Genomic DNA, 13,085 nt, shown 5'->3' on the forward strand with positions numbered 1-13,085 from the left:
AAAGGTTTTAACACTTCGTCTGAATATGCATTATCTTTACTTTTATCTCTTGATTACAGCCAAGCATATATGAGTCAGTTTTTTCCATTAGGTCCAGAATGGTTCTTGGAAAAACCTAGAAGAAGAAGAAGACCATTGAACATGAAGAAGACAATCTGTTTAACTTAGCTCTTAATTTGCAACGTAGCATACTCAATCACCATGATTGTTGAAAAGGTCTTGACAAAGGGGTTCAATCCCACCAGTTTCACAAATCCACACAAGTATAGTTCTGGGGATGAGAAACAGAAAATTCCTTGTTCAGGGGGAGCAGAGGTACGAGCGCTAAAATAACAGTTTGGGGCATTCGTTATTCCATTGCTCAAGTAGGTCTACTGGCGCAAAGGGGGGGGGGGCATGGAGGATTCTCCCTTCCCTATTTGCAGGCGTACAGTCTCTGTGTAAAGACAGGGAAGTTTAGTTGGCTCATGCATGTTTTCCATATACACAAAAGCTATCTCCTTAGAAGATTTATAAAAAAAAAAGTGCACAGTGGTCAAAGAAAGACTGGCACTCCAGATTAAGATTAGATGAGATCATAAAAATTGCTCAACATCTTCGGGATTTCTTGGCAGACATCCACAAGGAAAGCTTAAAAGAGGAGGCGGGGGGGATGGTAAGTCGCTATTTTCTATCATGGTCTAGTTTGGGTACCTTAACACTGAGCAACTATTCAGTGAAAAAAGAGGCAAGTAGATTAAAAAAAAAGAAGAAACCTGAACACTCCTCTGCTTCCAATCTCCTAACTCTTTGTCACTTTCTGAATCTGAATCCTGGTGAAACACTTTTGTCACTTCTTTAGTTTTCTTCTTATTCAAATCCTGGACAATTAAACCATACCTAGAAATGCAAACAATAATAACACATATCTGAACACAAGTAAAGACACAGGTAAGCAAATTGTTCCCTTTATAATAGAATAGTACCAGGAGACCAGGATTTGTTTGTTCCCAGGTAATCAGCACACATCAGGCTTGTATATAAGTGATTCTTGCTGTGATTTGTCTTCTAACTGAAGGTTAGTGTATGTGATCTTCTTTCCTGCTGTTCCACAGCAATAATTTTTACTTTAATTACATTGTTACATAATTTAGTAACAATCAGGTGTGTTCCATTACACTTCACATGTCTTCTAACTGGAGTTTTTGTTGTGCTTCATCATTATCCATTGCAGTCTCAGGCATGTTTTCCATGCCTTTTGCTTTAGTTGTTCAGATTCTTGTATAATTTCGCAGTGATGTTGTTCACCATCTTGTATAAACTTTAAACGCCAAGAAGTTTGACATGATCACCCAAGAGAAAAAATAGAGTTTTCTCAAATTTGTGGCCTATCTAGTTCATTATTCTAGTAAATGAAATGTTAGTGTACCAATTTTCAGTATGAACTTAAGCATGACATCACAGGTACCAAAAATGTTTGATATGATCATCTCTGAGAGAGAAAAATAAAAGATTTTTCCAAATGTTTTGACCTATCTTAACTGTTTTTCTTTTGTTTTTTTTTAGGCCAGAAAATGTTAGTGTGCCTGTTTTCAGAAAAAAAATTATTGAACCGTTTTTGCGAAAAAGTACATAAATATATAGGGACTTATTGCTTGCTTAAAGAGGGTAAATTATTTTAAACCAATCGGCCATCCCCAAAAAAATATGCATTAGGAATGAGGGATATACAGAACACCTTTAACACTATTAAGTAATGAAACAAAGAAATTAAGATGGACAAAACTATACAAACTGCAAGGGAAAATTTTGAATTGTGATGAATTGAAGTTGCTAGCCTACTTCAATGGTCAAACTATAACTATAATCAATGTAACTTGGACATTATCAGATAATTATCATTGGGTACAAAAAAGGATAATGTTTCAGGATCTAACAATATTGGCTTTCCTAATTTCTACAGCCTATTAATGGGCTATGATTATAGAGTATTGTCAAGTTAACATATCCTGATAATTCTTTTAACTGATCAGTGAACCATACGCTGAAAAGTCTAAGCTTAATTTACATTGAAAATTGAACACTAGTAGATAAAAGGTAGAGGGATTTTCTTCTGTAAGGATGTGGCTGAAAATACAAATTATGGTCAATTTAATCACGTTTTTAAATGTACAAAAAGTAAAATAAAAGCTGCCCACAATTTTTATGACTTAAAAGTTTGGCAAGTTTTTAAAACCATTTGCAAGTATTCAAAGAAAAATTTCTATGTCATGACTATCATAAAATTTCACCTTAAGTCTTAAAATATTTTGATTTTCAAGGTAACAAAAAATTGGTTTTTACTCAGCTGCCCTTCCACAGTCATCAGCATTTTCAGTTTGACTAGGAATCTTGATGTATTAATGATTATTCAGCCCTTTTAAGGACTCATGGACAAAAACAAAGAATTGTTGTAGCTGGACATATTGTATGTTCTATAGAGCTATCAAGATATTGCTTTCTTCTGGAAACTTCAATTTAATATTTTTCAGAACCAGATGCCTTGTATTGTACTTCTAAAGATGTTATATGGAAAAACTTACAGCAGCTCAAGAATGTTACACCTAGATCTAGGGTGGTATCATTGTATAAGTATGGTGATCAAATAATAAAATATCATAATTCCCTTGAGGGCTGTGCTTGCTCTGCAAATCTAATTCAATCACCATTGCTCAAATGTCCTCTTCTCTTCTAAAACTAAAATTGTTCAGCATTGAGTAATGCAAATAACAGTATGTAACTGTCCACCAGAGGAAAAAAGTACAAAGTCCAGATTTCTCCAAACATAAGATTTATCAGTATCTGAAAACAAACCAAGTCTCCCATGTTGTTACTGATCATAAATGTTAGTTCCAGTCAAACTAGATACTTGATACTATAATTAAAACACAAAGGCTCCAGTTGTAGAAGCCTTGAAATGTTCTTTTGCATAGGAGTTTGAAAATCATGTAATTAATGTATATCTGCCTACAAATTACAAAAATAAACAGTCTGATTCCTGGTTTGCAGCCACCTGTAACCTTCTTGGCAAGTTTCTTAAAAAAAAGTAGCCTCTCAACATGTTAGCATCAGTAGAGGTATTAATGTAGACATGACAAATGTGATGTCTCCCATTGTAACACTTTTGGGGCTGCATTCCTCTTGACTATTGTGTATGGCCTAAAAGTAACAACTTTTCATAAATTGGGCAATTATCTTCAACCTCTAACATAGACCATGTTGTTGCTTTGTTCAGAAATCATAATATAAGAGTTGTAAAAGAATTATATCCAGATTACCTTCCCATCTCTACTTGGTTTTATTCCTCCCCACATATGGCTCAAAATAAAGAATTAAATTGGTTTTCATACCAAGATTGGAAAAATGTATCAAGTGAGACTTTCAGTAAAGTCTGTGATGTTGAGCAAAATCAAAGTACCTTTCAATCTTCTATGTGATTGCACTGTGCTGGCACAAAGTGAAAAGAATATCTCAATTTAGCTCACATCCTACTTGACAAAAATAAATCATGTTCTGAAATATGCACTGTTCCTCTTCAATGTATTTGTAAAAAGTCCAAGGTTGAAGACTGGTGGAAAATGGAGCTCTAGGAAATGTGTGCAATTCAGATAAGCTCTGGCTTTTGGTCGGGAATGATTGAGGTCACCTGCAAGATGGCTTAGCAAATGACCTGAGGCTCTGTACAAAACATAAATTCAATAAGGAACTGAAAAACCATAACTAATGTTGATCTAGAAAAATGTTATCCATAAGGCTGAAGACCCCCAAACTCTCCTCAACCCCTCCAAACTCTGGAAGTACAGCAAGCCTGCCAAAGCCCATAGTACCAGTGTGCGTAAAAAAAGTGGGTTGAATATTTTGAGTGCAACATCAGTGCACCCATCAAAAGCACAGAGGATATATATCTTTTTTTCTTTTACAGGTAGGCCTTGTTCTTTCAAATAAGACAAAATCCTAACTGTTTATTTTGTCAAAGTGCTGTTCACTTATTAATCCTGAAATTAAAGAAAAAATCTTCTTCTGGTGTTGATTCTATTTCAGAAAGGCACATGCAACTTGCAGGTCCTTTAATTGAACAACATGTAGCTCTGCTGTTTCAGATGATCCTGATCCAAGGTGTAGTCCCTATGCAATTTTGTGTTGAACAAATAACTGCCATCCTTAAAAAGGGCAAAAAAAAGACACTTCCATGTGCAGTTCTCATTGTTCCATTACTGTCTTGTGTACTATGTTTAAGCTCTTTGAGTGATTTGTGATAAGAGACATTGAAGAAAAATGTTCCGCCCCTCATTGTCAGTTTGAGTACCAGCAAGGCTTAGGCAGAGGGCATGCTCTCTTTCAACTTGTAAATGTGCTAAAGGACATTGAAGACCAAGGTGATTTCTTGATTTTATGTGCACTTGATGTCACAAGAGCTTTTGACTCATGTATATTTGTGCAGGTTTTGCTAGAAGCCCTGATGAAAGGTGCTGATGCTGCAGTAATTATTTGTTTAAGATATATGTATAGAAATCTGAAAGTTAAAATTAAGTTGCAAGTCTGCTACTTCAGATCCTGAAAGGAGTATGCCAAGGAGCTTTGACTTCTTCAGTTTTGTTCAAAAATTGTGTTACTGGTCTTCAGGATACGTTGAACTGTACATTTATGTTCAAAATAGTTGATCTCTTGCTGGTTATGGTTGCAGGTCATTTACTGAAACTTTTCAGCATTTTCCAAGAATACTCTTTGACTTTTGAGCTTTTCCAGGAAGAGTATGAGCACATTGGTTTGAGTTTTAACACTGATAAAACAGTTGTTCTACCATTTAACTTTAAAGGAAATATAAGTGCAGCATGTCTATCTGGCTTTAAAGTCCATTTTGCTAGCAGCCTTACTTACCTGGGTATGCCTGTTAGAGCAAATCTTAAAGAAACTGCAAACCTGGGACTAAGATTTGGGCTGTATATGCATCCCTGGCTTCAAATATTTTGTATCTGAGTAGAGTTCACTGTTCTCAGTTATATGATAGCCTAAAAGTTCCTTGCCTAGTTGCTCTTGCTCATGATTGGTCTATTTTTAATTGTGGTGAGAGAAAGCAAGTTCACTACCTTTGTTTTAATTTTGCAAAGTATTCGATGGAACTACCAACATGGACAAGTAACTCTTTTCTACAGTGAAATTATAAATTGGTAAGCCCAGCTGGGGTTATTGAGAAGTATATTTGTGATTTTGCTACTGAATGCCAGGAGTCTTCCAATCTTTGGTCCTTTCTATTTGTCCCATGTTTGTAGTTGTCAAAGTATGCTTTTCTTTCTGTTGTTTCTTGATTTTTACATGGTCTTTTCTGGGCCCTGCCCTATTTTTTGTGACAGGTTATAATAAAATGATGATGATTAAATGCTCAAGGCACAGGAGAAGACATATATACATAAAAGCCATGTTCTAAGCCAAGTTACTTATTTGTTGTCTGAAACAAATGTCTAACCTAACCTGTATAAGCAATAAATTCTAGCTAAGCATTATAATATCAAGCTCTTTTTTTATTCTGCCCCATTTATTTATGTTTTTCTCAATTTTCAGTAAATATCTGCAAGACAAATCTAGGTATAGAACTTTACATCTATAATCAAGCATCAATCCAAATTGTTCAACTCTGAATTAGCCCAATTGATCTCTCTTGAAGGAACATACATTCATGTGAAGAGCTAGAAAAAATGACCATTTTATCAGACCTAAAATAATTGTATAAAAACTTGCGGGGGGGGGAGTAGTAAAAGATGAACATATCAATTGATGCACCTTTTAATGCTCTTCCTAAATGTACTAATTACTACTATTGCAAATTCTATCTTGAGCCCATAATGGGACCATTAAATTGACAACTTTTCCTTATTTTTTTTTGCTTGTAAAACTTAAGATAAAAAACAAACCATTCAATTCAATTCAAAATTCAATATTAATTTGACATTTCACTGTCATCTATTAAAAATGCTTGTTGGTTATATGTGAATAAAAATCTGTCTATTTATAATCAAATACAAAGCTTAACAGTTTGAAAAATCTTGTAATTTTACCGTTTTTTGAAAAAAATTATAAGACATGAGCCAAATTACACATTGCTTTCTAGAAACAAAGTTATAACTGTATTAAAAAGGAGTTAGAGACACCTTACTGGAAGTACTGGTGGTGAAGTTGCAATATGTTCTGTTGATTCTATTAGGGACATTGGTATTGTTTTTGATAATCAATTGAGATTTGATAAATAAGTATTAGCTGTATCACATAAAGCCAATTACAATTTGCTTTGTATCAAAAGAAGGTTTAGAAGGTTTAACCTGCAAAGCTTTACTAAGCTGTATAAGACAATGATGCAACCAATAATTGAACAATGCACATCTGTGTGGAATCCAACTAGAAAATCTGATTCACAGCTAACTGAAGAAGTAAAAAAAAATGGGCATCAAAATTTGTTTCTTATTTGAAGTGCTTGCCTTATGAACATAGACTAAGATGTTTGAGTCTACCATCTTTGCCATTCAGGAGGGAAAGATTAGAGTTTGTTAATGCATTTTGAACTATTAAAGGTGATGATAATTGTTTTTTTAGTGATTTCTATCAGTTTAGCCATTATTCACCCACATGGCCATATTCATTAAAATTGTATCAGAAAAATGTTTTAAGAAAGGTTGGACAGGGTTCTTTTGTTAATTGGTCCATTAGATCATGGAATATGTTACCTGACCATGGTTTTTCAAGAAATATTGTCACAGCTTTTAAAACAGCTTTAGTTGGAACCTCTTTTTATGAAGGGCAATATGTAGAACCATGATATTTATGGCCTTTGTATGACTTGTTTTACTAAGTGCCCCTATAAAGATCTTAATGAATTTGTCTCTTTGTGCATTATGGTGTATTTGCTTTTTTTGTAATGTGTTCAACCTAAGGAGTTTTTTAGTTAATAGTGGTACCAATCAATACCCAGAGGTTCAGTTCTTGTATATTGTCTTTTGTGTATTGTTGCTTATTGTTTTGTTTACTTTTAATTGTAACAAGACAAGCCTATGGCGTACTCTGGTTTTTGTTTAAAATAAAATAATTTTACACATTGCTTTCAAGCTAAAAAGATAAATTACCAATCAGGACAGAAATCGTTTAAAAAAAGAAATTTATCTATGCATACCCTTTTATTATACATTTAATACTCTTTAAAAAAAATTACTATTGCTACATTTGTATACTGGTCCCCATAAAAGGACAAAAAAAGGTTCTAGGCTAAACACATAATCTACAGATTTTTCTTTGAACTGGCTATTTTGGCATCTGCCCCCCCCCTCTCCGGGGAAAAATTTTCTGCCAGGGCCCTTGAGTCTCCACCCTTTCTTTCTCTAAATAACCTAGGACAATCTTAGTACTGTAAAAGCAAACCTTCACAAACCAATCTAAACCTCAAATGAGGCACAAGGAAAGTAGGTAGTTACATATTATATTGACCACATAGCTAGAGCCTGCAATCATTTGAAATCTTATCTAATGGAGTACATGTGGGAAGCAGCACTGACAGCAGAGCTCCCTTCAATGCAATTCTTACTGACATCTATGCATTCTGGGTGACTTGCTTTCCATAATAATCTGTTGTAGTTTCCATAATTTTGTTATTAAAGTATTATATTTTCATCATATTTTGGTATATTTCATTATGATTAACCTACCTTCACTTTTTGGGCATGGTCAATATAATATAAGCACCAGAAAGTATTTCAAGCCTTATGTCATTACTTAATTCTGATTTAGAATGTTTCAGGGTTCTGAAAAACTATTTCTTAAATTTGGCAGTTTCCCCTTAAATTTAAGAAATAGTTTTGATATGGGGGAAAAGACTTAATATGGCTTAAAATACTGCTGAGATTTTTAGAGTTGTGATTTCCAAGCCTTAGAACCAAAGAAAAAGAGAACAAAATGAAAACCCAATATTGTGGTAAAACATTTTTGTCAAATTCTTAAATAAGTATAGTCTATACCCATTTTCTGTGCCTACATAATCTCTGGTAAATCAGGAGTTTTTCCATTACTTAGCTAGATAGAAAATGATCATACTCCTGAATATATCTTTATATACTCCTCAAATATTGCAATTGCTTCCTTTTGTAAATTTTATTTTAAGCCATTAAAAGGCCTTTAAAATAACAACTTGTTCTTTATTACAAATACCTTGTGCTGTAATAGCCTATAAACATGGGCATTCCTTTAAAGAAGTACCTTGTTCAGAGCCATACTAGCCAGGTGTTGGTATGTTACACTTGCAATACTGTGTCCATAAGGGCACAGGTTAAAGTCATGGCATTGCTGATAATTTGTCTTGGAAAAGAGGTCTGCAGCATGACTGTGTATGCTGATCCAGAGTTGGCCCAGCTCCAAATGGGTGCCTGGAGAAATCTGGGGGAGGAGGGACAACAGGAAGCATTTAATGATTTGCCCCCAACCATGCATTGCACTCCTGGCCAGAGGCAAAGAATCAGGAGATAGGTACCTATGCTATGCAGACCATTGGTCAGCAGTCTTGAAGTTTTAAAAAAAAAAATAGTGCTAGAGATTCTGAAAACTACCTTAAAGCAGCATTCACAAGCATGTCCAGCTAGAATCCCATGTCTAAACATGTGTCTAGCCAGAATTTAATGTTTAGGTAACAAGCATTCACAAGTAAAATTTGGTGCTTAGCTAAAACTACAAATTTAGTTTCAAATTGTTGTTTCTAGCCAATCAAGAGAGCTTATGCGGGCAAAACTTTCAAAATTGTAATCTCTATTTTTACTGTCACAAGATAATGGACGAGATAAGCGAAACAATTGTCTTAATGTGCTTCACCATTATGTCTGGTATTGCATATTTGCCTAAAATGAAAAAAAAAAATAATGAGAAAACAAAAATTAAATTTCAGATTAAAAATGTAAACATAGAAGATGAAAATAGTGGAACTTGACACATTCTGATTGGCTGTAATCAAAAATCCTAGACAATCAGTTCTAGAGTCTAGAACTCAATGTCTAGCCAAGCACCTTGTCTAGCTAAGCACCAAATTTTACTTGTGAATGTCATTGCCTAGACATTGAATTCTGGCTAGACACACCTCTAGACATGGGATTCTAGCTAGACATGCTTGTGAATGCTGCTTAAGAAAATTATTTATTTTTACTTATCTCTTTTCTCAAAGGGTGGTAACCTCCCCCCCCCCCCCCCCATCAAAATGAATATAAAGGGTTTAATTTGTTATGGGGTGGAGGGGCAACTGTCCCCTCCAGAACCAAGTTTGCGCCCCCCCCCCAGCTGAAATTCAGCTTCTGCAAAAGAATCCTGTCAAAACTAAGTTAAGCCTGCATAACTCAAGTATCCAGAGAAATATGTCAGTTTTCTTTAGTAGCCTATGCCTATATCTTTGCTTTTATGGTAATATATGGATCATTTTTCAGTTTTCACTTGATTTAGGAAAATTGGTTCATACTTAACCCCCCCCCCAGATTTTGACAAAATTATGCCACAGATGAATATAGGGTTAAAGACCTCTTTTTGTGAAAGACCACTATTCTTTGGCATTCTGGAAAAATAGCAATGGGTTTTTGGACCACCCCTTTTTACTAGAGCATGATACAATGTGAGGGAAGTAACAAGAACCCTGCCTTCTTGATCAAATTTTCACCCATGATTTGTCAGCATAAATTGAAAATGTGGTCTCTGTTTTGAAAAACAATTGAAAAGAAAAATTATATTTAATATTTTTTATTTATAGAATAGGCTAAATATCAAGCAATAAAAGTTATGGTAAAATTCTACTTTAGTTACTTTTACCTATATTGGAAAGGGGTGAGGTTAGGAAACTGAAACTTTCAGGGATGGGTCTGCAGGCTAAAATATGTCCTGGGAAGGTATTTTGAAGTACTTATCTCCGCTCCTTCTCCCTCTCGAGGATCCTGAAATTTGCCTACATGACAGGTAGGGTAAGACACCCAGTAGTCGGCCACCTGCCTATTCTTGGACATAATCTTTTATACTATTTTAATCACTATTTACAATGAGCCGTTTGTATGTCCAAGTTTAGGCAGAATTGTCATTTGCTAGTAAATTCAAAAATAGGAGGCGCTGTACAAGTGAAACTATTTGAATTAGTAACCTACTTGTTCAGAAATTCTTCAGAAATTTTTTGATACAAAAATTAAGTTTCTAGGTGGTATAATACAGTAATTAGAGTAGTTTAAATGTCAAAAAGTTTTCAAAGTGATTAGAGTGTCCGACTACTGGGTGTCTTACCCTATATACCTATTGAAATTTTGACAAAACAAAATTTTACCTTAATTTTCAGTTATAAGATTCTTTTTCTCTGGCTTTAGTTCTGAAAATGCAATTCCTGTTATTTGAGTAGTATTTTAAGCAATATCAATGTTAATTTTCAAAATTTAGGAAATGTATTTGCATATCTTTAAAACTCTATAAATCAGGATTGAGCAAAGTTGTGAAGCTGAAAACAATTTTGTTGGACTTCATTTTAAGCAGAAGATCTATTTTATAAGGTTTCACTTTTATAACACACAGATTTTTAAAGGTCATCAAAGGTCAGGACCCTCTAGAGGGAGAAGGAGTGGGGGTAGGTACTTCAAAATACCTTCCCGGGACATACTTTAGCCTGTAGATCTATCCCTGAAAATTTCATTTTCCTAGCCAAACTCCTTTCCAAGATAGCCAGAAGTAGCTAAAGTAGAATTTTACCAAAGTTATATTTCTAGAATCAAAAGAAAATCAGCTTCCTGTTAATATACAAATAAAACTGAAACACTAAAAGGATATAGGCCTAAACATCAAAATAGGATGATTGGTATTCCCAAAAAATTAGTATTGTAGATAAGTCAATAAACTAATAATTTCAAGTGTTTGATCTTAAATAATTTTAATAATAACCATAGCCTATTGATGAATAGCTTAGATTTTTAGCTATGCCTATTCATTAAAATACCCAATCTTTCTCAATTCCTCTTCGGTAAGATGTGAGGGTTTTAGTTTTACATAAATTTGCTTAATTAGATATTGTTTTTTTACCCTAGGCCTACAGTCAACTCTATACATTTGTTCCTGTCCTAGGCTAGCCTATGTGATTTCTATCCTAGAAGAAACCATAGCCATTACTGGTTTGTGTCACTCACTGCCAAGACACTGCTTTGTATTATCACCATTACACTTACTGCTTTGCATTATCACCGGGCATCTTAAAAAAGTAGAGAGCTCTTACTTGCCTACTATTGCAAAAATTTGTTCTCCTTGTTCTATATTTTCTGCATCACAGTCTTCAATACTCTAGGGTCAGCGCCTCCACATTCGACTTTCAAAATTCGGGGACAAGTTTTCAAAATTCGGGGAAACACACGAAATGGAATTTCGGTGCGAAAATCTGGAAAAGAATTGAGTTTAGCTTGGTTTTCAGGCTCAACGGGGTCCAGCATGGCTCGGATTCGTGTAGTGACTCGCGCATTTTTGCAAAACTAGGTTCTAGAGACACAGCACAGGATTGGAACTCCAAGCTGATAACGCTTGTGCTGATATTGTGGCAAGAATTTAAAAATTTTTCTAAAGTAAGAAAAATATGGCTGAAATTAGACCCCGGCACCGCTCCAGTGGATCGACCGAACGCCGCCAACGAGAGGCCCGGTTGACCCCCACCGAAGTGTCACTACGCTGCCGGCGTGCCACCCCCCCTTGGATACCACCTTGATAGAATACCGTCTCTACTTCAAATAAAAAAAATAACTTTTTTGCATCCCTGCGTTTAATAAAAAAAATGCTAGGTAATATCACTTAAATATAATAACTCCCTATGACCCCCTTCTGGATACCATCTTGATAGGATACTGTCTCTGCTTTAAATAAAATTAATAATTAACTTATTGGCATCCCTGCTTTAAAAAAAAAATTGAAGTATTATCTTTTAAATATGATAGCTCCCTATTCTACCCTCTGGATACCACCATGATAGGATACCGTCTCTGCTTTAAATAAAAAAAAAATTAACTTTTTGGCATCCCTGCTTTCAATAAAAAAAATTCGAGATATTCATATTATCATTTAAATGAAATACCTCCTTACCCACCCCCCCCCCCCTCTGGACACCACCTTGATAGGATACCACCTGAGATTAACATTAAAAAAATAATTTACTTTATAATTAACTAGGTCACTATATGGTTAAAACAAACACGCAAAATAACGTTAAACAGCATATTGTTACTTGAAAATAAATTGAGGGTATGAGTAAAAGGGTACAATGACAGCAACAAAAATCTCGAAATTATTTAGATATGCCTCAAATTATTAGAACACTGAGTCCTAGATTCGCCGTGGCGTTCAATAAGATCCAAAGAATCTAATTAAACAAGAGCACACACAAAAGCCAAATTAGGCCAGTAGCCTATGTAAAATTGCAAAATACCCCAGACAATGAACAAGTCTCAATGGGGGGCCCTAGGTCTATCAATATATTTCAATGGTTTCCCAAGGAATAAGATATCATTTTCTTCCGTCTCCACTTTAAATAAAAAAAATAATTATCTATTTGGCACCCCTGCTTTCAATTAAACAAAATGAGGTATTATCATTTAAGATTGGTAGCCCCCTATCCCTCCCCTATAGGCAATAATTTATAATTTTTTATGAATTATATTTTCGGGGTAACTTCCGGTTCAATCTATAATTCCCCAACTTTGTACATAGCTTAGTCTATAGCTAAATTTTGTCTTAATAGAAGGTTTTTGTTTGTTTGTTGTTTTTTTTTGGGAGGGGGGGTAAAATTTTTCAGAAACAAGATTGTATTTTTTTTAATCTATCAGGCATTCAATAATTTTTTATCAAATTTTAAGAAAATCTTATCTAAAAAAAGCAAAAGAAAACAAAATTTTGCAAACTTACGATTCAGCTGTAAAAACAATCTGTCGACTATCAATTTTAAAATTCAACTGAAGCTGTATAGAAGTGAATGCGTTATAATTATCTTAAAAATAAAATTCTTGACTACAAATGATGTAAGAAATAGCAATTGGGAAACTGCATTCAAA

The 13,085-nt window shown here is 34.4% G+C and overlaps 1 protein-coding gene across 1 annotated transcript in view; it reads right to left on the reverse strand.

Annotated features, from left to right (window-relative positions):
* The window catches only part of LOC148945944 (nuclear speckle splicing regulatory protein 1), a 29,179-nt gene extending 17,882 nt beyond the window's left edge, over positions 1–11,297 (reverse strand). Inside the window, exons 1-2 of the mRNA XM_089097733.1 lie at positions 11,223–11,297; positions 756–879 (exon numbers count right to left, since the gene is read on the reverse strand). Coding sequence (XP_088953859.1) covers positions 756–879; positions 11,223–11,245 — 147 coding nt within the window. The 5' untranslated portion in view covers positions 11,246–11,297. The remainder of the gene's footprint in view (positions 1–755; positions 880–11,222) is intronic.
* Positions 11,298–13,085: the final 1,788 nt, after the last annotated feature.

This window comes from Artemia sp. Qi Xiang Cuo, chromosome 12 (genome assembly GCF_049724085.1).
Source record: "Artemia sp. Qi Xiang Cuo chromosome 12, ASM4972408v1, whole genome shotgun sequence".
Classification (NCBI taxonomy): Eukaryota; Metazoa; Arthropoda; class Branchiopoda; order Anostraca; family Artemiidae; genus Artemia; species Artemia sp. Qi Xiang Cuo.